Below are 24,098 nucleotides of genomic sequence, written 5' to 3'. Positions count from 1 at the left end.
TTGTTCTGTTCGGTACAAACCCAGCCTGTAATCGAAAGACCAGCCATGCAGTCACCTGGAACTGTGCTTCTCCTGGGAGGTGCTGGGGGGACTGTGGGGTGGGGGTGCTGTGTGTGCTCTAGGATGCTGCCCTCCCTGGGAGGTGCTCCGGAGAGGCTTGGCAGAGCAGGGCCACCGGCAGCATGTGGTAGATGTTTTCAAAAGAGAAACTCCCATTCACACTGGGCCACCTAGAAATGAGGGAAAGAGCTAGGGAACACGGACATTTAGGGTTCGCTGCCAGCTCTGTTCTAAATAAACCAAGACTCTCCCAAGATCCCTTGTTGCCACCATGAAGAGGGGCAGCAGGTGGTGGGCATTGCTGTCCCAGACTCCAGAGACTAGATGCAGATGGTAGGGCATCCAGATGTGCTGCTGGCTAGTCAGCAAGAGGACTGGGGTCCGCAGTGCACCTGTCCTCAGTGACAGCAAAGCTGACCCTTAAAGACGGGTGCCACCCTCATCTGTGAGATTTCCTCCCAACGTCAGTGGTGGCTGCCCCATGGTGTGCCTCAGACTGCTGGTGGGAATGTTAGCAGGAAATGGAATTGCCTGGGCTGGGGGGTGGGGGGGGTGCGTGTCTGCCACACAGCTGCACAAGAAAGAGCTGAGGTAGCCCGGGCTATCCATGGGGCCCAATGGGCCACGGGTGCCCAGGTAGAGCACAGAGGGTGCACGAGGGGCCAGAGCAAAGGAACAGCCTGGCAACCAGGCAACCAAAGCCTGTCTGAACTCTGGACACCTGTGGGCCATTGCTTGTAGTGGCAGCTGTAGCAGGAAGGGTGTGAGCTCCCTGCTGGGCAGTCACCAGCTGAGTAAGCCAAGGATGGCCTCTAAGAAGCAGACTGGAGAGTGGGAAGAATCACCACGGGGCAAAGCCAAAGGGGAGGCAGGGTTCTCTGGTGCCGACCAAGTCAGCTAGTGCCCAGACCCAGCTGGGAGAGCTACAGTTGGGAGGCCAACATTGCTACAGTGTATCACTAAGGTGCCCAGTTTCGGTGAGGTATTGGTAATGCCAAGAAATAGAAAGCAGTCAGTGAGACTTAGGAAACCCAGCTAGTAGAAACTGTTGCCGAATTGCCCCAAGATTCTGCATTCCACAGACTTCGAAGCAACTGTTACATATCTTGTTTCTTGAGCCTTGGTCATCTGACTTTGGATTCATTTTCAAACCAGGCTAGACTTTCAGCTGGCTCTCATACTCCATTGCGTTTCTGTGGGTCTACGGAATCAGTCTGTTCCCAGCAAAGATGCTGGCTTGGTCACCTGCAGACCCTACTCTGGAAAACCACCATAGGGCCACAAAGGTGGCCGTGGAGCAGTCCCAGCAGGACTTGAGCCCCACCCCCACCCTCCACCACCATTCTGACCTGAAGTTTAGTAAGTTTCCCAAGAAATCTGCGCTCAGCTTGGTGCATGCCCTTAGCAAGTGCCTGTTCTCATTAGGGGCTTTAGAATGGGTTCCGACTCACAGCAGCAATACTGTGAACAACCAATTGAAACACTGCCTGCTCCTGCCCCACCCTCCCAGTGGTGGCTGTGCCTAAGCCTGTGGTTGCAGCCGGTGGGGCCGCCTAGATGGTTGAGGGTTGACTTCGAGAACAACCTAACAAGTGGCAGCTCTTGACAGTTTTGTCCAGTTTCATCACTGCTGAGGGGGGAGAAGATTTGCCAAGTTACTCGCTGCCTGGGCAGGGTGAGCTGGGCTGGGGAGGAGGGACACCAGCCAGCATGGTACACAGGAGGGTCCAGCTGAGGGTGTTGCCAGCAGCTGGGCCAGAGATCTTCTGGTGGAGTCCAACAGATGGAACTTCATTGTCACACACCATGCAGGCCTCCTTCTTGGTACGGCAACTGTGTAGCACATGGGAGAGGACCCTGGGGGCTGAGGCTGAGGCTGCAGGAAGCTTCTCTGCTCATGAACCTGGCCAACACCCTTTCTCCCTCCAGGGCACCTCCACACCAATTCATGAGCCAGTCCCACCATGGTGGGGTGTCTGACGCCTCTGCATTCACAAGGGGAGAAGTGATCAGCTGGTTCAGCTGCCTCAGCCCTAGGCTGCTTCTGACAGGGGAGTCAGACAGGGCCCCGCCACCCGTTGGAGCAGTTGTGCCACCAGCCACGCGTCCCATGCAGCACACTGGTTCCCTGGTTCCGTACTGCATTGCAGTGGGCACACAGAACCCACGGGTGGTACGGTTATGGGGCTCATTAGGGAAGGAACAGGTTACGACTCAGGGTCAGGAAAGACTCTGAATACAGTTCTTTGAACAGCGTAGCTTCCTAATGTCTGCTGGCAGGCCTTTGTCTGACTTTTGGCTCCCTCGGCCCAGCCTCTGCCCTGCTCAGGCAAGTGTTACAAAACTCTTTAGCTCAGGTACTAAGTGCCCAGGGCATGGGCACCTCACTCCACCAGGAGCCCTAGGGCTAGAGGCACTCAGCTCTCTCCTACTCTGCCTGTGTGCGCCCAGAGATGCCCACCCAAAATGTGACGCCCAAAGGTGCCATACTCTTTGTTTGCACTGGTGAGAAAGTCCCATGTCTGTATATGTGAACCCAGGCGCTAGGTGACAGTTACACAGCCATGGCGAGAAAGGCCACGTGAAGGGCTATGCATCTCATACCCAGAGAGACCCTGTGCCCAGCCCAGCCTCTCCCTCGTTCTGCTACAGCTTCCCCCCACCCCCATCAGTCCATCTTGCGGGGGGTGGCACCACACTTGGCATTCATGGGCGTTTCCCTGATGGCTTGCATGCCCCTCACACATCTGCTTTGGGCAGTTTGGGCGAGGCTCTGCGTGGCCTGTCTTGGTGGAGGCTGGCCCATCAGCCATACCCTGTGTTCTGCCTTGTGACTAGAACGTGAGCACAGACCCAGGCAGGCCCGAGTCAAACTGAACAGCTCCATTGTGGCATTAGAAAGTGAAAAGCAGCCAATGGGTCTCATTTAGAGCCATGTGGATCCAGGTCCAGAATGTTGGCACCTCCACGGGGCCCCGCTCCCAGGGGCCTTCCTCTCCTCCAAGAGTCTTCTGCGAGCCTGACACCCCAACCCCAGTGACCCAGGCCTAGGGACAGGCCTGCCAGGCTAGTGGAGGTCTGGGTCTGTTTTCCGCAGTTTAGCTGCACACGGGAGCAAAACAGCTGAAACATCAGGTTTCCAGCTGCAGAGTAAATTTGCCAGAAAATACCTCTGGATTTTTGGCAAGTAAGAGATGAAAACAGGAAGCTCGATTTTTGCTTTGTAACAGTTTCCAAGCAGCAGGGTGAAATCAGGTGGTTTCTGGTGAGCCGGGGAACATGTGGCTGGGATTGATTTCTTATACTGCTAGCCAGGGCTGGTGCTCCTGGACTCAGGCCCCACATGGCCTGAAGGGTGCTGTAACCACAGCATTCCTGAGGACCCTGCCCATCAGCTGTGCAGCCACCTTTCCCTCGCCAGGGGTACAACCACAGGTGCCAGATGTTATGGTTTAGAAGCCGCCATGTGTTTGTCCTGACACCATGTCCTCGGTGGCAGCACTGGTGACATGGCGTTTTTCTCAGGTGGCTCCTGCCGATGGAGGGGCAGATATGCACTGTGGGACTGTCACACACTCACCTGTGCTCTTGCCTGGGCAGAACCCATTCACTCTGCCCCACTGGGGAGGAGACCCTGTGAGTGGGCACTATACTCATCCATCCACTCACAGCTGATGGACATGCTCGTCCATCCACTCACAGCTGAAGGACACGCTCATGCATCCACTCACAGCTGATGGACACGCTCGTGCATCCACTCAGTTCATGGACACGCTCGTGCATCCACTCACAGCTGATGGACACGCTCGTGCATCCACTCACTGCTGGTGGACACGTTCGTCCATCCACTCACAGCTGATGGACACACTCGTGCATCCACTCACAGCTGATGGACACGCTCGTGCATCCACTCACAGCTGATGGACACGCTAGTGCATCTACTCACAGCTGAGGGACACACTCGTGCATCCACTCACAGCTGATGGACACACTTGTGCATCTACTCACAGCTGATGGACACACTCATCGTACCCCTCGCCACTCCCAGTGCTGGGCTGTTCCAGACAAGGTTGTTCTTGAATAAGTCCCTGGAAAGTGGGGTGGGTGGCCCCGGTGGCTGGCATTGGTGAGCTGGTCCAGCACAGATCTTCCCTCCTTCCAGTGCCCCAGGTATTATCAGCTTCTCTACTTGAGCATTCTCTGCATCCTGGTGCTTCAAAGGTCCTTCCGCTGGCTGTAGTCAGACAAGGATTGTCTTCGTGGGCTCAGTAGCTGTTTGTCTGTGGGGCAGCGCCCAGGGTGGCCCATCTCTCACTCGGTGTGTCTGTGTCCCTCCTAAGAATCTCAGCACACGTGACATGCACGTCAGTGCAGGCGTTGCAGGGGTTTTGTCTTTTTCTTCTCGGCATCTTTCAAAGACGGAAGCTTTCATGTTGGTAGCGTCGTTTGTCCTCCGTTTCAGAGCCAAGAAATCCCTGCCGACCCAAAGACCTGGCCGCACAGTGGGTACTTGTTGGGCCGCGATTCGGAACCACCAGGCACTTGGGGGAGAACTACTAGGCCTTCTACTACTGTGAACAGTTTCACCATCTTGGAAACCCAGGAGCTCCCCGTTCTACCCTGCCCTATAACGAGCCGGTTTGGTTTCTCTCCATCCAAAGGCAGCGCATTTCTTTCTAGAGAGGTGTGGTTTCAGCGCTCTTGCTTAGCTCTAGAGCGATGGCCCATCTTGAGCTGATTTTTGTGCAAGGCGTGAGGTAAGGGTTGAGGGTTTGGTTTTTGTTTTGTTTCTTTTTAACCACAAGAATGTCCAGTAGCTCCAGAACTACTTACTGAAAGCTGCGGTTCTTTTTGCTAGAGGGACTTAAAAGGTATTACTACTGAGTGTTGTTTTCACTAAACAGCCCACAAAGGTGCTGTTTTGCTTCATTTCCCGTTCTGTGAGGATGGTTTGTTTTCTTCTTTCATCGTGGACCCCTGGGAGGGCATCAGCAGCACCTGGATACTGGGCTTCCAGCTTTGCTCGGGCACCACTGTGAAACACTCAGTTCCATCTCACTTCAGTCCTATTAGATCTGTGTGGCTGTGACCCTCAGGGTCATTGGTTCAAGTCTAGGAGGAGAGCGGGGCACCCTTGAAAATTCTGTGGGGATCAATCAGCCAGAGCAGGCTTCCCTTGCTGGGGCCTGGTTTGTTGGGCAACTATGGGCTGTGGGGCTGGGATGTATGTGACTGGGAGGCCCTCTGCTCTGCTGGGTCTGCGCAGGTTGATGGCACCCAGGGGATAAACCAGCATTCCTTTCCTCCCACTGCTCTTGAGCGCCACCTGCTGATGGCCAGGCTCAGGGAGAGGCTTCCTGGGGTCTGTCTGACCCCCTGGCAGATGGCCACTCCAGGTCAGGGCGAAAGAGGGCGCACTCAATGGTGGGCCCTCAGCCCCCAGGGTGACAGCAGGGCATCGCCACAGGGGGGAATGCCAGCTGTTGCCACAGGCTCGGGACTTCCAGGGGATCTCAGAGTGACCTGACCAGGGACTGGAGCTATCCAGGACCCTGAGGGTGTGGTGGGCCGTGTAGGGCCCAGCTGTATGGGGGTGTCTGGGCTGGGCTCCACTGGAGAAGCCCCGGTGTACCTGGGCCCGTCTGCTGGAGACCATCCCTTCCGCCCAAAGTACATCTCTGCAGCTGTGTTCTGCGGGGAGGGGGGAATTGTGCCACCTGGTGCACCAGGCCCTGTATCCACTGAAGAACCAGCAGGGTGGCTGTCTGGGGCACTGGTGCCCACCACTGGCACACAGGCAGAGAACTTGGGCCATCCAGGACCGAGTGCCATGCCACAATGTCCAGCACTTCCTGACAGACAAACTGCTATGTCTTGCCCTTACAAGAATCAGCCCCTGCCTGCCACCCAGATGGGGTGTGTAGTTAAATCCTCCTCACACGCATCACTGCCGGCTCCACCAGCCATTTAGAGATGGCCTGCTGTACCCAGTGGGCCAATTCTGTCTCAAGGAAGGTGACCCATGAGGCACCTGCACCAGGAAGAAGCTGGCCAGTGGGCATTGCGCAAGTGCTGCAGGTCCCAACCAGCACTCACCCTGCGTCTGGCACAACCAACTCCCACACCATCAGATCAAACGAATGATTAGCGTGTGTACAAATAAATTACCGTTTTAAAAAATTGACCGAACTGATGACTGGCAAGTTTCGGAGAGTGTTGGTAAAGCTTCACGAGTGCTGTCTTGTTGGAAACCACACTTAAAGATGCTGAACTCCCAGGAGCCTAAGCTGCTCCTCCAGTGAGCACCTGCTGAGGACGGCGAGGCAGTGTCTGTGGCCCCCTGTCACTTGCCGCCTCGAGTGGCCAGGGGGAACACCCCTGCCCCCATGCCAGCGTCTGGCAAGTCTTGGGGCCAGTCGGTGTGCACGTGGCCTTTGGGAGCGCTGGTGGCACAGTGAAGCAGCTGAGTCCTCACTGAAAGGTTGGTGATTTGAACCTGCAGCAGGCACCTCAGAAGAAAGGCCTGTCTGTTCTGAAAGGTTGTGGCCTCGCCATCCCTGCGGACCTCAGTAATGCCCTGCACCACGGGGTCGCCATGAGTCAGACCCAGCGACCAGCTGGTGCCAGCACCATTTCACGGGAGAGGCTGGGTGGGTCCTGTGGGCGGGCAACCTGACTCACACAGCATCCCAGACTCAGGGCTCCCTGCCAGGAGCTACCACCCACCTGCGCTCAGAAGCACTGTCCAGCTGCTGCCTCCGGTGGCCTCTGCGTGTGGAGTGGGAGCGTTGCTTTATATAGGTAGCGTCTCCTCTGACTATAAAATAATCTTTCTTTTAAAATTAATAGATCTTATTTTTGAGAGCAGCTTCAGGTATACATCTTGAAAGAAGAACCTGGTGATTTATTTGCAAAACAATCGGTGGTTGAAACCCTGGGGGATACAAGGCTCCTGTGACACAGAGGAGGGTGGATCAGTGGACACAACGGCAGCGTAACACTGATTTCGGTGATGGCAGACATCTCTTCGTGTACTTTTCAATGTACTGTATTGTCATATGATTCTCCAATTTTTAACTCTTTCAAGACCCATGGGACATATATCACCCACTAACATTTTCAGCTTCTCGAGTTCATTGGGAAGTTATGGCCCTACTTGTGATCCATGCTGCTGCCTGGCAGGGACTTGTGTAACCACAGGAATCTGAAGGAATGCCTCCTACCACCAGCGTCCTCTGGGGACTTATGTCCTATAAACTGTATCAAAATCCATATGCCCTCAATATTTTCTTTTCCTCTTGGTTTCAGCATAGTGGTTATACATCGGGCTGCTAACCATGAAGTCCGCATTTCAAAACCACCAGCCACTCCTCGGAAGAAAGATGAGGCTTTTTACTCCCATACAGAGTCAAGGTTTCGGAAACTGTCGGGGGATTTGTGCCTGCAAGATCAGGCTGCTATGAGTCGGAATTGACTCGATGGCCATGAATTTGATTTGATTCTATTAGTGAAAACAAAGTATCAACAAAAAAATTCAAAGCAGCACACATTTGGCATGAAAGGGTTAGATTTGGTTACTTGCGTGTTGAGCTTTAGGAGTTCTTATCTAAACTAGGGACCAGACCCTTAGTGGAAACATGGTCTGCCAACCCTGCGCAGCACATTCTTGAATCATCTTTTCACTGTCTTACTCGTTTTCTTTGAAGGGATAATTTTTTTTTCTTTTATAAAACTTTTTTTGAATTAGGTGAAGGTCTACAGAGTTAATAATTTTTCTGTTCAATAATTTGTGAAACCTCCCAATGGATTTCCCTGGGATATAAATTTTTTTTAACTTTGATTAAATCCAAATTTTCTTAATTTCCCTTTGGTTGCTCATTTATTTGGTGTCTGTTGTACCTAAGGAATTATTACCTCATCCAGAGTCATGGAGACTTATCAGTACGTTTCTTTCTAACAGTTGTATAGTTTGAGCTATTACATTTAGTTTTGTTTTATTAAAATTCACTTTTAGTTGATGTTCATATATGGTGTGAGGTAGGGAAACTGATACGGATATTCAGGTTCCCCAACACAAATAGGTTGGAAAATATTGTTCTTTCCTCCCTTTAATTGTTTTTGTCCCCGTAGTCAAAGTCAGTTGCCTGTAGTGTGTGATTAATCTTCGCCCTCCTGGTTCTGTTCTGTCTGTCCCCACGCGGAGGACCAGTGTGGAGGTCGCGTAGCTGTACCGTCTGTTATGCGCTCCTTACATGTGCGCCCTCCGATTGGCTGCTTCTTCGAGGTGCTTTTGGCCATTCTGAGTCTGACATTTCCATGTGGATTTTAGGTCAGTTTATCAGCGTCTGCAAAGAAAGGCAGCTGGGGTTTGGGCCGGGACTGTGTTGAGTCTGTAGATCAATTCTTGGGCAGTACTCTGCTATCACAGCCATGGGTCTCTTTCCGTTTATCTAGGCCTTTCACTTCTTCCAACAATGCAGCGTGCAAGACTTAGGGGGTTTTTTTTGGAGGAGGGTAGCGATAAATTTATTCCTAAGTATTTTATTTTGGGTGCAATTTTATATGGAATTGTTTTCTTATTTTCATTTTTCAATTATTCTTTGATAATGTATAGAAGTAAAATGGATGTTTTTCATTATCTGTCTCCTGCAACCTACTTGAGCTCTATTAGTTCCAAAAGTTTTGTGTTTGTGTGTGGACACCTTAGAATTTTATATACAGAAGAACATGTCAAATAAAGGTAGTTTACCTCCTCTTTTCTAATCTGCCCTCTTCTTTCCTCACCGACCCTGCTACAGAACCTCCAGCTCAGTGCTCAATAAAGCAGTGACATCCGACACTGCTGGTCAGTGCCGCCCAGGCAGTCCTGTGGACAACACCCAAATGCTGCCGCGTCCCGCATGGCTCCCACCCTTGTTCCGGTGTCAGAGCCATGGCTGCAGCCACTGCGTCAATCCATTTTGTGGAGGGCCTTCCTCTTTTTCGCTCCCCCTTGACTTTACCAAGCTTCGTGTCCTTCTCCTGGTCTGCTCGCTCCAGATGACATGTCCAAAGCAGTTGAGATGAAGTCTCGCCATTCTTGCTTATAAGGAGCACTCGGGCCGTACGTCTTCCAAGACAGATGGGTGTGTCCTTTTAGCAGTCCGTGGTGCTTTCGGTGCTCTTCTCCAGCACCACACATCAAAGGCATCGAGTCTTCTTCAGTCTTCCTTATTCAGTGTCCATATCATGCCATGGCTTTGAGTCATGCTCACCTTAATCCTCAAAGCGATGAACCCTGGCTGGTCATCACTGTATAAAGCAGTCTCGTGCAGCAGATTGACCAAATGCAATGTGCCCTTTGATCTCTTGACTGCTGCCTCCATGACCACTGGTTGTGGGTCCCAGCAAGACAAAGTGCTTGACAGCTTCAGTCTTTTCCCCATTTAACATGAATGATGTTACCTATTGATCCAGTTGTGAGGATTCCGATCTTCTTTAAATCGAGTTGTAATCCACACTATGATCCTGGATTTTCGTCAACAAATGCTTTAAGCCCTCCTCACTTTCAGCAAGCAAGGTGGTGTCTTCTGCATATCACAGGTTGTTAATAAGCCTTCCTCCAATCCTCATACCACACTCTTCTTCATGTTATCCAGCTTCTTTGATGATCTGCTCAACACAGAGACTGAATAAGTATAGTGAGAGGATACAACCCTGGTGCACACCTGTCCTGATTTTAAACCATGCAGTATGGCCTTATTCTGTTCACACAACTGCCTCTTGACCCATGTGCAGGTTCCACGTGAGCACGTTGAGTGTCCTGGAATCCCCATGCTTCTCCAGGCTGCCCACAGTTGTTTGTGGTCCACGCAGTCGAATGCCTTTGCAGAGTCAGGAAGAAGTTCAAGCTGCTTTAAAAACATTAGCCAAAAACAAGGATTCAGGAATTGATGGGACACCAGTTGAAATGTTTCAACAAGCTGATGAAGCACTGGAAGCACTCGCTCCACTATAGCAGGACAATGGGAAGACAGCCACTTGGCCAGCTGACTGGAAGAGATCTGTATTTGCACCCATTCCAGAGAAAGGTGATCCAATAGAATGTGCAGATCATAGAACAATATCATCAATAACACATGGAAATAAAGATTGGTTGAAAGTATCCTACAGCAGTTGCAGCAGTACCTTGACAGGGAGCTGCCAGAGATTCGGTTTGGGTTCAGAAGAGGACTTATTCCTAATCTTAGGCAAGGGGCGGGGAACAACAGCTTCGCTATTTTGCCATTTTAAGTATAGCATCAGCTTAAGAATTTCATAAATGTCTGTTACCAGGTTAAGAAGGTTCTTCATTTGAGTAACTTTTATCATGAAAGGGTGATGGGTTTTGTCAAATACGTTTTCTGTGTCTATTGAGATAATCATGTGATTTTGTCCATTAACCTGTTAATATAGATCACAGTGATTGACTTTTATGTTTTAAACCAACCTGGTTTATGGCCTTTTAAAATATGTTGCTGAACTCAGTCTGTTTTTGACTCTAACTCGTAACCAACTGTGGGCAGCCTGGAGAAGCAAGGGGTCCTAGGACGCTCCTCGAGCTCGTGCGGAAGGAGCCTGCCTGCACATGGACCAGGACGCTCCTCGAGGTCATGCGGAAGGAGCCTGCCTGCACCTGGACCAGGACGCTCCTCGTGCTCGTGCGGAAGGAGCCTGCCTGCACATGGACCAGGACGCTCCTCAAGGTCGTGCGGAAGGAGCCTGCCTGCACATGGACCAGGACGCTCCTCAAGGTCGTGCGGAAGGAGCCTGCCTGCACATGGACCAGGACGCAGTCGTGCTCGTGCAGAAGGAGCCTGCCTGCACATGGACCAGGACGCAGTCGTGCTCGTGCGGAAGGAGCCTGCCTGCACATGGACCAGGACGCAGTCGTGCGACCAGAGCAAGAGCATGTTGCAGAGTTTAAAATCGGCAAAGGCGCGACAGCCTTGTATCCTCTCACCAAACTCAGTCTGTGTGCTGAGCAGATCATCAGAGAAGCTGCATTCTATGAAGAAACTTGTGGCATCAGGATTGGAGGAAGGCTTATTAACAACCTACGATACTCAGATAACACCACCTTGCTTGCTGAAAGTGAGGAGGACCCAAAGCACTTGCTGATGAAGAGCAAGGATTTGCAGCCTTCAGGATAGATTACAACCCAATGTGACGAAAATCAGAATCCTTACAACTGGACCAGTGGGTAGCATCAAGAGAAATGGAGAAAAGATTGAAGTTGTCAAGGATTTTGTCTTGCTTGGATCCACAATCAATGCTCATGGAGGCAGCGGAGATTAAAAGATGCATTACATTAAGTAAATATGCTGCATTGACGTTACTTTAGAGAAATGCTGTTAATTTAGAGTAAGGACTACAATGGGCCTGACCTAGATACGGTATTTTTAGTGACTTCACATGCATGTGACAGGTGAGCATTGAATGAGGAAGACTGAAGAAGAATCAATGTATTTGGTCCTGGCAAAGAATACTGAAAGCACCACGGACCGCTAATAGGACAAACCAATTTGTCTTGAAAGAAGTAAGACCAGAGTGCTCCTTAGAGGCCAGGATGGCAAGACCTCCTTTTACGTATTTTGGACATGTTGTCAGGAGAGACCAGTCCTTGAGGAAGGACATGGGATGCTTGGTAAAGTGAAGGGGCCTCAAGGAGTGGAGTGGGCACAGTGACTGCAGCCATGGTTCCAGCACAGGGACAGTTGTGGGGCTGGCACGGGACCAGACAGGTCTGGCACTGCTGACGTGTTCAGTGACGTGGTCACTGCTGGAATGGACTCAGTGGCGGCAGCATCATTAATATCATTTCCATCTGTAGTTTTACTGTGACATTATTGTCTGGTTTGGGTGGCCTCATGGGAATGTTCACTTTTTATGAATATGGATTAATATTCATTTTGGTTAGAGGCCATCTGATTCTGGGCTTCTCTGGAAAGTCTTGACTACTATTTGAATCGCTTTTATTATTGTGAGTTGTGTTAGTCCAGGTAGACTAGAGAAACAAATTCATAGACACTCATGTGGGTATAAGAAAGAGCTTTATAGAAGGGTCTCAGGGAGGAGACGGGCCAATCAGGGTGCAGTGTAGCAACAATGAAACATACAACTTTCCTCTAGTTCTTAAATACTTCCTCCCACCCACTATCATGACCCCAATTCTACCTTACAAATCTGGCTAGACCAGAGGATGTACACTGGTACAGATAGGAACTGGAAACGCAAGGAATCCAGGGTGGATGATACCTTCAGGACCAGTGGTGTGAGTGGCAATACTGGGAGGGTGAAGGAAGGGTGGGTTGGTAAGGGGGAACCGAATACAAGAATCTACATGTGACCTCCTCCCTGGGAGACAGACAACAGAAGAGTGGACAAGGCAAGATATGACAAAATAATAATTTATAAATTATCAAGGGTTCATTAGGGAGGAGGAGTGGGGAGGGAAGGGCAAAAATGAGGAGCTGATGCCAGGGGCTTAGGTGGAGAGCAAATGTTTTGAGAATGACGAGGGCAATGAATGTACAAATGTGCTTTACACAATTGATGTATGTATTGATGGTGATAAGAGTTATATGAGCCCCCAATAAAATGATTTTAAAAATAAAAGAAGAGCTTATATACAAAAGCAGTTGAATATTGAGAAAACATCCCAGCCTAGTCCATAAGTATGATATTAGCCCATATTTCCAATACCAATCTATAAATTCCTCTTCAGACTCACACAACACATGCAATGGCACCTAATGCAGGAAGATCACAGGCCAGTGGGTGGAAAGTCTTGTGGATCCAGTGGTGGTGGAAGCATGTCAGCACTGGCAGGCGTCTCCACGTGACTCCTCCAGCTCCAGGGCTCTAGAGTAGCTCCTTGTGTCTTGTCAGCAGTAATACAAAGCAGAGAGTCTGTGTGTATTTGGGCACCAGTGATCTTATTTATATCTGTCGCACCTCCATATGAGGTCATCAAGCTGCGACTTGATTAACAGGCTAGACCCTACCCCTTCACAAGTTAACAAGAGATTGTGGAATTGCCACTCGGGTCTGCTCAGAGTCTCCCTTTCTCCTTGAATCTGGTTAGTGTGTGTGTGTGTCTCTAGTCATTTGCCCATTTCCCCTAAGTTATCCTGTCATTGTGTGACGTTGTGCTGGTGTTGAGTTTTTCCTCCCAGGGATCAAAGCAGAGTTTTATTCCTGGATTTCACATGCACAGTAAATTAGCATCTGTCACAGGGGTGCCTGCCAGGTTGGGACGGGACACTGACCCCTGTTGGCTTGGTGGAGTGGGGTGGGGATGGGGGGAGCTCATGGGTCCGACTGTGGTCTTTTGACTCTGAGGGAGAAAGACGCTCATGTGTTGGTCACAAGTGGTTGGAGTAACACTGTCCCATTAAATGCCTCTCCAGGTCTTCACGTCACATGGCCCCACCGTGATCATGCCCACCTGGTTCTGCTCCCGAGAGTGGTTTTTCCAAGTGGGCTGTTTCGATGAGGGTGGCAAGGTAAGTGCTGCGGGAGGGCACCAATGGACCTGTGGGGGGCAACTCCCCCACCACCCACCTCCACAACCTCCTCCTGCCCTGCCAGCTCAGCTGACCCAGGGAGCCCCGCCATTGTGTGTCAGGTGCAGGGGCCTCTGGGTGGCCTGTGGGAGGCTCCCTGGCCTCAGGTGCCAGCTGAAGAGTTATATGTGAGAATTAGGGCCAGGCTCTGTCTGGGATGATGGTAAGTGGGGGCAGCCTTCCCATCCAGGCCTGCCAGGGTCTGCACAAAGACTGGGGTGACACGTGGAGAAGCACTGACCATCTGCTGACCCCTCTCTTCCCCCAGACAGTTGGAGTCAGAGTTCAAAGTGTACCCAAGTCTTAGGGGTAGTCAGTTCAATGGTCCTTCTGTCACCCTTAAGGAGCCTTTGGAGAACATGAGGTCTGGCTTTGATGGTGGGGGTCTCTTGGAGGGTCCTGGCCAGGCCTTTGCTGAGGCTGCACACATGGACACTGGAACTCCCAGCCCCCACGGTCACTCAGGCCACCAGGCAGAGAGTGCTTCCAGGAACCACCAGTGCACCTGGGAGCAGGGCTGCTGGTCAGGGAGAGCTCGTGTTGCAGCAGGTTCTCTGGGACCACAGCTGGATGACCGCAGCTGGCAGTGGGGGCAGCAACGGCAGACAGAAACAGCTTGTTGACGCTGCCCCTCCACCACCCACGTGGTGCCCCCACAACACCTGCCCCACCCTAGCTCCACCTGGACTCCTGGAGCCCTGTGGCCATTGCTGGTGTGCCTCAGTGTCCCTCCTAGACAGGGACCAGGTAGACCTACAGCACAAGGCCTGCCCCTCTGGCCCCCAGGCCTCCCTAAGCCCCCAACCAGCTCCACCCTCCTGGACACCTACTGTATCCAGCCCCTAGGGGCCGACCTTGTCAACTTCCCATACAGGACACATGGACACTTCCTGATACCCCTGCCCTGGGCACATGTGTGCAGACATGGGTCTCGTGTTTGCAGTGACGATTGCAGTCACAATCACAGGTCTACTGCCTGCCCCTGCCCTGTGCTGTCCCCAGGGTGGGCCAGGAAGCCAGGCCCACGGGGAGGAGCCGGGGAGAGGGGCCGTTGCCAGCAGGAGCAGAGCAGCATCACAGTGTCTCGTGGCCTTGCTGGCCGCAGGCTGATGCGTGCGTAGGCCCTCTGTGTGGACAGAGTGCTTCTGGGCCACTGACACACCCCTGTCTGTCCGTCTGTCCTACACAGAGTGGGGACATAGCCACTGCGAGGCTACCTTGTGTGTCATCTGAATTACTGAGGGTCCAGAGACCCTCACCTCTCCTCCTGTCCCCTTCAGGACAGGGCAACTTCCACCTGACCGCCTTTCCTGTGGGACGGCAGGAATAGGTGGTGCTCAAGAGGTGGCTGGGAACCAGAGACCCCCCCACCCCCAGAAGTGTCCTCCCCTCTGACAGGCCCCATGGGCCATACCTGTCACCTCTGCTCATTCCTCTGTGACAGTTGTGTGTGCCTGGGCCCCAGCCCGAGGCACGGCCTGAGTCTGAAATGTGCCCAAGGAGGACAGTGTGTCCTGTACTGAGCACAGGGTCCATGACTGATGGTGAGAGAGCCCTCGGTGAGATGGCTGGGCACCGTGTAGCCCTGACATAGTCGTGGTCAGGACGATGGTGCAGGGCCCAGCAGGCTTTGGGGCAAAAGTCAAAGTGCTGCCTCATTGACTCAGAACAGGGCACCCGCAGGATAGGTCATGGCCCCACTTCCCTGAAGGGGGTCTTAGCTGGAATGAACAGCCAGGAGAAAACTACTCATGATCACTGGTTGGGGTGGTTTCGGACTCAGCAACCCCCCCCACCCCCCATAGATCAAAACCCCACCCGGCCTGCGCCAGCCTCAGTTCTTATGTGTGAGCCCGTGGTCGCAGCCACTGTGTCCACCCATCTTGTCAAGGGCCTTCCTCTTTTCGTTGCCCTCCACTTTGCCAGGGACAGCTCTAGAACATGTGCCAAGCACGTGAGAGGAAGTCTTGCCATCCCCACTTCTGAGAATTCTGCCTGTACTCAGAAGGGACGGAGGGTTGCTCAGAAGAAGGAAAACCCGCCAGCTGAGCAGGAACTCACGGACACGTGCCTTCCTGTTTCTCACATAAGGGCCGGGGCTGGAACTGGGAGAGAGAACGGCGTGTGCGCAGTTTGGAAGACACGGTCAATCCTTCTGCTCCCAGCCCCAAGGGCACATTTGCCGCCCGTCACTCATTGGAGCTGCTCTGGTTGGGTTGTGCTTCCTGAGGCAGCGTTCAAGTGCACCTCCAGAAGGCTGACGATGCTGGCTGTGGGTGTGTCTCATTTTAATGAACAACTTAAGTGTCTTGTCCAGTTTTCAGTGGCTTCCTTTCTCTTGCTGGCACCTTCTCAGATTGGCTTTGTGAGCATCGTGGCCTCTGTCCTGGGTTTTCACCTCACTTCTGTCACTCTGCTTGTCCCAGATCCTGTCCTGTGCACAACAAAGCAGCAGGATTGTTGTTTTCTCTCTCTGGCTTATTTCTCTTCCATCCCCAGTCCCACCGTCACCCCCACCCCCTAGTATCTGCCTGCTTCCCGTGCCATCCGACTCCAGGGCTGGTCTGTGTCGTGCACAGAGCTCGTGGTTGTCGGGAAGGAGGGTGGGCTGTTGGGCAGAGCCCATCCCTGCTTCTCTCCAGTGGCACGGGCTGCAGGGAGTTCTCGCACGTTCAGAAGCAGCTTTCTACAGCCTGGTACCTGAAGCAGAGTTGACTCTGTTTTCTGACCCCTTGTGAAGATCGCAAACTGGAACTGCTGCCTGCGCGTCCGTGTTTAATAAAATAAAGATGGAGTGACACTTGGGGGCATTTCTGAGCTCATGTCATTTGCACATCATAGGAAGAGCAACTTGACCTAAACACTTAGTACAACACAAACGTTCACGCAAGCCAACGTGCACATCCTGGCTAGTGAGCACACTGAGACGGGCACATGGAGACTGGGCTGTGGCATCAAACACGAGTCCTGACGGGGGGACACCGGGGCCCAACGCACCCAGTCAGGGCTAACGTTTGAGGCCCAGGATGTGTTGGCCAGTGTTAGGGAGCTAAGTAAAACAAGACCTGTGATGATACTCATGTTTTTACCTGCCACAGTGGGTGATGTCCATTGGTCTGGTCAGGGATGTTCGCTCACTCTCTGAGGGGGCTTCAGAGAGTTCACGGAAGTGGGATTACAAGGCAACAGGGTTTTTCCAGATCTTTGGAAGCTCTCTGGTACAGCGAGGCTCAGTCCACCCCGGACCTGGTCTTCATCAGGGAAGGTTTTCTTAGCTGGTCGAGTGGGCCCTCTCCATGCGTAGAAGCCTCTGCTTCATCTCATGATGGTTTCTTCTTGTGAACATTAGTCTTGTTGCTGTTGGAAACTTGGTCAGATTTCCCTGGATGGTCTTGCATTTCCCAAACTTGCTTCTTCCATGGTCTCAAGTGGACTGTGGTGAGGATGGGTGCGCAACTCTGTAGTGTACGTAAACCACCCGACTGGGTGGCTGTCCAGTCCTGACAGTCACTCAGAGTATTATAAATAGCTTTCTGCTCCCTTTTTACTTCTTTATCTCGTCATTTTCTTATTGTCCTAAATTGCTTCCATTTTTAAACTTTATTCAAAGCTACTTTCCCATGACGACCTTGTAATTTAGAATCTATTTCACATATAATTGTTGTCTTTTTCTTCAGTTTCTTTTCTTGAGTTCAGCCAGACCTCTCTTTTCTTGGCAGCTTTGGTAAAGCAGGATTTACATAGACAGTTCACCCACTCAACGGGAAATCCTATGGATTTTAGTAAATTCCAGGATTGGTCGTACAGCCAGCAGTAGTTTCATGTTTGAGGCTTTCTGCCTCCGACCAAAGAGAACCCGTACTCATTAGTAGCCACAACCCTACCTGCCCACCCACTGACATCCTTTGTTTTTTTTATCATGAACCTTTGATAATTTATAAATTATTTTTTCCATGTCTTGCACCAACCACTTTCTCCCTTCATCCAGTTGGTTGTTCATCCCCTAGGGGAGGGGGTTTTAATGTAGATCATTGTGATTAGTTCCCCCTCTATCCCCTTATCCTCCTGGTAATCACTACTCATTATTGGTCCTGAGGGGTTTATCTGTCCTGGATTCCCTGTGTTTCGAGCTCTTATCTCTACCAGTGTACATGTGCTGGTCTAGCCAGATTTGTAAGGCAAAATTAGGGTCATGATAGTGGGGGGCGGGGCATTAAAGAACTAGAGGAAAGTTGTATATTTAATCGGTGCTATACTGCACTCTGACTGGCTCGTCTCTTGTGACCCTTCTGTAAGGGGATGCCCAATTGTCTGCAGATGGGCTTTGGGTCCCCATTCCACAATCCCCCTCATTCACATTGATATGATTGTTTGTTCTGGGTCTTTGATGCCTGATCCCATCGACACCTTATATTTCATTCTTTTTTAACCTAGCTCCTTTGGGCTGTGGAGAGGGGTGCAGTTTTGTCTTATTTCATACGAGACGTCTGTCCCCCGAGGTGCTTGTGAAAGCGCGTCACTTCGGGCTCCTGTCTCAAGCTGGTTTTGTTTGTGGCCAGGTCTCGAGCTCCCCCTGGGGGCAAAGTGCAGCAAAGGCTTTTCAGGGGGTACTGAGGGATGGGGCTGGGGCTTCTGGGTTCTCGTTTCCAGTCTCACAGCCCCTGCCGTCTCTGCCTCGCTGTCTGCACAGGCAGGGCCACATGCTGGCTGCTGGCCCTGGGGACAGCCCTGAAGGGGCAGGGTGGACAGCCTGGCAAGAGACAGATGGGGAGAGTCCACAAGTAACCGGCAACCCTGGGAGAACAGAGGTCCCACCTGGCATCATCTTTTGATGAAACGCCTTTTTTTTTTTTTAACCGAAAATAAGGAAAGCCCCAAGGGTGAGTGAGCTCATGAGAACTTGTCTCTGGTCACCTTGCAGTAGGCCCTCACAGGGTGGCAGGCAGCTGGGAAAGGCAGAACGTGAGGGGCGAGAAAAGAACATGAAGCTCACAAGCCCACCTCGCCCCACCCCCCACAGCATGTGGGCCCCGTGGCCAGTCATGGCACTTGTCAGCCTAGGATGTCGCTGCCGGAGGCTGGGCCACAGTGAACCTGGGCTTCCCCTCATGGGGGCTGGCAGAGCAGTACGGCTGTCCAGGCCAGGAAGCCAGCGCTGCTGTGAGGCCTGGGAAATGTGACCCCACCCCCACCCCCAAGCCTGGGTTCGCCAGACTCACCTTCCCAAGGGCATCAGGACACCTCAGTGACCTGCCCTGCCCCATGCCTGACTCTTTGTCCTCCAGCCCCTCAACCAAGCTCAAATCCCACATTTCCTCTCATCTGGAAGCCGGTGGATACCTCCCTGGGCTCGTCGCTGCCGGCCTGGGGCTCCTGGGCGGCCCCACCTGACACTGCTGCCTGCACGTGTGCAGTGTAGCCCCGCCATTGGGTGGTGGCAGTCACTCGGCTGGTCCTGGCTTCTGGACCTGCCTTTGGGTAGCTGTGTGCTCCCATCGTAGCCTTGGGGCAGGTCCTGGTGTCTGGTGACCACCTCTCTCAGAAGTGTACTGGGAAGTTCATCTTTGGGGTGTTGGGGAAGCATGGCAGTTCAGAGAAAAGACGACCAGGGCCCAGGGCCCCCAAGCCTCACGCTGGTCTTGGAGTCCTGAGGAGCACAGATGTGACCCAAGGGCCCATGCCCCTCGCCACCCCTGCCCCCGGGGCCTGCGGCTCAGCCTCGGCATTCTACCCCGCAGGGCGTCCCTGAGGACCTGCTGTTCTTCCAGGAGCACCTGCGCCGCGGCGGCCATGTTCTCCGCGTGGAGCAGAGCCTCCTTGTCTACCGCTGCCACCCGCAGGCTACCTCGCTGTCCATCCTCGAGTGAGTGGGGCTCCCGGGGGGAAGGGGGTCAGGGTCCGACAATGAAAGCACAATCTGGTGAAAGCAGGCCAGGTACGAAGGGCTCATGGAAATAGAATGAAAAGGTGTTGGGATTTCTCCACAAACCTTTGGAAACTTTCGCGTGTCTAAAGAGAAGCTTCACTAAGGAACATTCCGGAAGGGTCAACGCACACATGAACCATGGTCCTCGTCATGGCAGGTGGGGAACCACAGTCACCTGCCCTCCAAGTGTGGCCCCAAGAACATGCCATGGTCTTAGGGGTGGCAAAGGGGTCTGCGGCCGGGGTCGCTGCCTGCAGGTCTCTGGAAACACCGGCACGTGGTACCACCGGCACGCGGTCCCAGGTCTTGGAGCTTCCTGAAGAAGGGCCTTCTGGGCCGGCCTCAGGGGCAGGTCAGCGGCAAGTGAGCAAAGATGGATGGTACTGGGAGCGCAGACTCCTGGCACGTGTGCGAGCATGGTGACAAGCATGGTAGGATCCATGTGTCAGAGACCCTGGACGCAGGCAAGCCCTGGGGACTCAGGCTCGTCCATTTGTCACAACTGCTGACCTGACACTGCACACTAGCCAGTCTCCTCCCTCAGGGAGGCCCTGACAGCAGCTTCCACCACCTGACTGACAGTGGCTCCACCCACCAGAGAGGCAGCTCTTGGAGGAAGACCCCCCTCTTCCCCCCCACTCCCGCCCTGTACTTGGGCAGTAAGACGAGCAGGGGACTCTGGGCGTTCCTGCCACTGTTGGAGGCTCTCAGAAGTGTGTAAGTGCTAGGACTCAAAACCGCCCCACTGCTGTCCACCGGGGGCTCCCCTCTGGTTGTGCACAGGACATGTGTGCGACCCCCACACCTTCAGGAGGCAGCCAGGCAGCTGGCAGCATCCTTTGTCCAGGATTGTTTTCACCATGAGGCTGGGCCACCCACTGCTCAAGAGTGGTGATGTCATGCCAGTTTCTGCCTCGGATTAAACCCGAGCTGAGTGGAGACCTCACAGGGACAGGCCCTCGCTGACTGCAGCCTTCCTGAGCCGGGAATTCCCCAGCCACCTGACCACGGCCTGGTGGAGACCTGACTGGACTTTGCCCTTTCTTTCTATATGGAGATCAGGCATTTGTCGCCATAAAAAGCTTGCTGTGAAACAGGCATGCCAAAATATCATGGGAACAATGTTTCTACTAAGTGACACATCCCGAGCTGTGGGGCTGCTCGCGACTTGTACCCACTGAGCATCCACATCTGCGCCCAGGGTGCCCTCCTCCCTTCACAACTGGCCTGAAGTCCTGCCTGCCTGCTGCTGTGAGACGAGGTGCGAGGGCCCTGTCCAGCCTTAGTGTGGCACCCTGCACATGGACAGACCTGACTGGACATGATACCACATGTGACCAGCTGCCCTTCCAAAGGAGGGGGGTGAGGTGAGGTCAGGCTACAGCTGCAGACTCTCCAGGTGGAAACCGTGCCAGACCCACCATCTGGCTCTGCTGTGTCTGTGGGCCCCCTGGTCTCCAGTGAGGCTTGGGGTGGACAGTGCCAACGGGTTTTTCTCCTGAGAGGCTCTGTGAGATATGCAGAACACGCAGTGAGATGCAGAGGGAGGGAAGCCGAGGCTGGATCCTAGGGCAGCCCCACCTTGCCAGCCAGATGTGCACTTCTCAGGAATGCGACCTACATGCTGGGTTCTGAGAAAGAACTGAGCTGACCTTGTCCAGTCTGCCTGCCTGACACACTGGTGAGCTGAATGGATCCTCCAGGCACCTTGGCTGCGGCCAACAGGCCTGGGCATCACTGAGGCATGACAGACAAAAACCTGGGGCCTCAGGGACTCAACAGAGTGGTATTACTGAGGGCCCATCCTTCCACCGGCTCATCTGTCCATCATCTCCTATCTACCTGCGTTCATCCCTTAGCTGAATGTTCATTCATACATTTCACGTGTCCGCCCATGGGTTCAGCCATTTGCCTGTTCACTCGTTTACCCAATCCCTGGGGGCCTGGCCAGGCCATCCTGGCTTACTGGGCTGGGGACCCCATCATACCCTCTCTGCCCTCAGAAGCACCATCTGGACCCTCCGAGTTCGCTTCCTAGAAGAGAGGGTGCTTCTGCACTGGACAACTTTCACCATCTGGAACGCGGGCAAGCAGGGCCGGCGGCTCTACCGTAGCCTGGACACTGCCAACCAACAGAAGGTGAGCCCAGGCCTGCAGCCCCAACTAAGCATGTCGACACCTGGAGGTGTGCCCTGTCATTCAAGTCACCTTCAGTGTCACCCCCCCACCCCACCCCCCACCCCCGGTCAACCAGCCACCCTCCCATACTGAGTGGCCCCTGCAGGCTCGAGCTGCCATTACAGGGCCAGTTTGGGGCAGCTCTGCCCTGTCTGGGGTGCAGGGAGGCACTGGGGATCAGCCTGGCCTGACCCTTGGCTGTGAACCTCCATCTGCCCTTCAGGTAACAGCGTTTTGTGACGTCGATGAACGCAAGATCCAAAAGGGCTTCTACTGCTATGAGGATTCCCAGGTAGTGGACCTTCCTTGCCTTCCCTGGGTGGGAGTGGAGATGGGCTGGGTTCAGGGGCCCTGGGGAGTGGGGTGTGCGTATAGAACCTGCCTGGCCCCACCTCGGGGCCACTATATAAGCAGCCATGGAGATGGTGTGCCCCAGCTTACAGCTGGGGGTCTGGTCTCCAGGCTGAGACTTGGCTGGTGGGGGGCGGGGAGGGGGAGCAGGGGAAAGTGCCTGTTGGCACCAACCCTGAAGACCCACAAAGTGGCAAGGGGGCTACATTTGCCACGGGAGTCTCCCAGGCCACCCACCCTCGAGGCATTCACCACCTGAGGCCCCCAGTGGAGGAAGGGGTGGGGGTGGCAGGCATCCAGTCCCTGCTGGTCCTCCGAACTGAGGTCCTGTACCTCCCTTAGGTCAGGCCCAAGCCCCGGGTTCCGATCCTGCACTTCCGGGCCGCCCAGCCACCTTTCATCATCTGCGTGAAGCTGGTGAGTGTGGGGCCCCACCCTGGGCAGGCTCGCCAGGCAGCCAAGCCGCTGCTCTTGACCTGACTGCCTTTCCTCGGTCAGCACAGAGGGCAGTCTGAGCGCCAGGACCCTGGGGAACCTAAGTGTGCCCTCGACAGCTGTCCTGGGAGTGAGTAGTATGGACCGCTCAGACCGGCCCCCACCCTGCCCCCCCATGGCCAGTTTGCCCAGTGTTAACTCACACAGACCCAAGCTGGCAGACTGTCAACAGCACAACACAAGCCTGGTTTGGGGCTACACGGACAATTGCTGCTATACTATCCTGTGTAAGCTTGTGTGGTCCTGGCCACGGACCTGCTGAGCCATGCAGTGGGTCACTGTGTACCCTTGGAGGGCTGCCAGCCTCCGTTCCACAGTGGCTGCACCACCTCACCCTGACCAGCAGCAGACAGGGTTCATCTCCTCCACCTCACCTGCACCTGTTGTTTCTGAGAACGACTACCCTGCTGGGGTGTGAGGGGTCCTTGTGGTACAGCCATGCTCACCTGACAGCGAGCAGTTGCCTGAGAGGCTGTGTGACTACAGAGCTGAAGATCATTCCTGTCTGGGCCTATGCGACACGCTGTGGGCTCCTGGTCACCCACACAGCCACCTCCTGGGCGACATAACATTCAGCCTGCGTGTATATGCACCCCTAGCCCATTGCCCGTCTTGTCCTTTTGTGTGAATGGCATCAAATGGCAGTACCTAGCTTCCAGCACCCATGAATGCACCCTGGCTGTTGACTGGTTCCTTCTCCGTGGACTATCTTGTTACTGCCTGCTGATGGCAGCATTCAGTGTCTCCCTGTTACCAATATCGAGTGACTGTACGTGTGTGTGTGTGTGTGTGTGTGTGTGATGTGGGTCCATGCTTCTTGGGGGTGGGAGTATATGGCTGTGCTGGCTCACACCCCCCAAGGGCACTGGTGGAAACGGCCCACTAACCTGGATGGGTGGGCTTGTGGTAAGCTTTGGGTGGGCTGCAGAAGTCTGGTTGATTTCTACCGAGTCGTAAGCCGCTCATCAGGTTCCTCATCAAATGAGCAGCACACTGCCACCTGTCAGGCAGCCTTCCAGACCCTGAGGTCCCCTGGGGCCTTGGGATGGGGAGTAGAGCAAAGGAACCAGGGCCTGGAAGGCGGCCTGGCTGACCTTGGCCTGTGCCTTCCCCCAGGATCTCACAGGGGGTGCCTTTGAGGACAACCTGAGCTCCCTGCACCTGCAAGAGGGACAGGACTTCTTCCACTTCAGCTGACACAATGACTAGCAGCCACTTCCAGGTGGGTGTGCAGCCAAAGGGAGATGACCATCGGGGGTACAGGAACAAGGGTCTTAGAGCAGACACAATCCCTGCTGCTCCCTGAACCAACCCCACGGGGCTGAGGGGCCGGGGCATGCCTCAGGAACATCACACCCTCCAGCACATGTACTTTCACCTGTGTGTTAACTTTGCATCGTGAATCGGCTGACAAACCGTCTGACAGAGATCCAGTTTTTTGCTTAACAGTTCACACGCGTTTCACGTCACTAATCCCACAGCCTCCTGACCTTTCCTGTTTT

General features: G+C 53.6%; 1 protein-coding gene across 2 annotated transcripts in view; it reads left to right on the top strand.

Moving 5' to 3' along the window:
• QTGAL (queuosine-tRNA galactosyltransferase) overlaps positions 1 to 24,098 on the top strand; it is an 88,529-nt gene that overhangs the window by 62,755 nt on the left and 1,676 nt on the right. For both annotated transcript variants that reach the window (XM_075562441.1, XM_075562440.1), the window contains exons 7-12: positions 13,491 to 13,586; positions 19,385 to 19,509; positions 21,576 to 21,711; positions 21,974 to 22,042; positions 22,444 to 22,518; positions 23,713 to 23,818. In XM_075562441.1, coding sequence (XP_075418556.1) covers positions 13,491 to 13,586; positions 19,385 to 19,509; positions 21,576 to 21,711; positions 21,974 to 22,042; positions 22,444 to 22,518; positions 23,713 to 23,793 — 582 coding nt within the window. In that variant the 3' untranslated portion in view covers positions 23,794 to 23,818. The remainder of the gene's footprint in view (positions 1 to 13,490; positions 13,587 to 19,384; positions 19,510 to 21,575; positions 21,712 to 21,973; positions 22,043 to 22,443; positions 22,519 to 23,712; positions 23,819 to 24,098) is intronic.

Source organism: Tenrec ecaudatus, chromosome 10 (assembly GCF_050624435.1).
Source record: "Tenrec ecaudatus isolate mTenEca1 chromosome 10, mTenEca1.hap1, whole genome shotgun sequence".
Taxonomy (NCBI): Eukaryota; Metazoa; Chordata; class Mammalia; order Afrosoricida; family Tenrecidae; genus Tenrec; species Tenrec ecaudatus.
The sequence above is the reverse complement of the archived record's forward strand: the minus strand, read 5'-3'. Positions and strand labels throughout refer to the sequence as shown.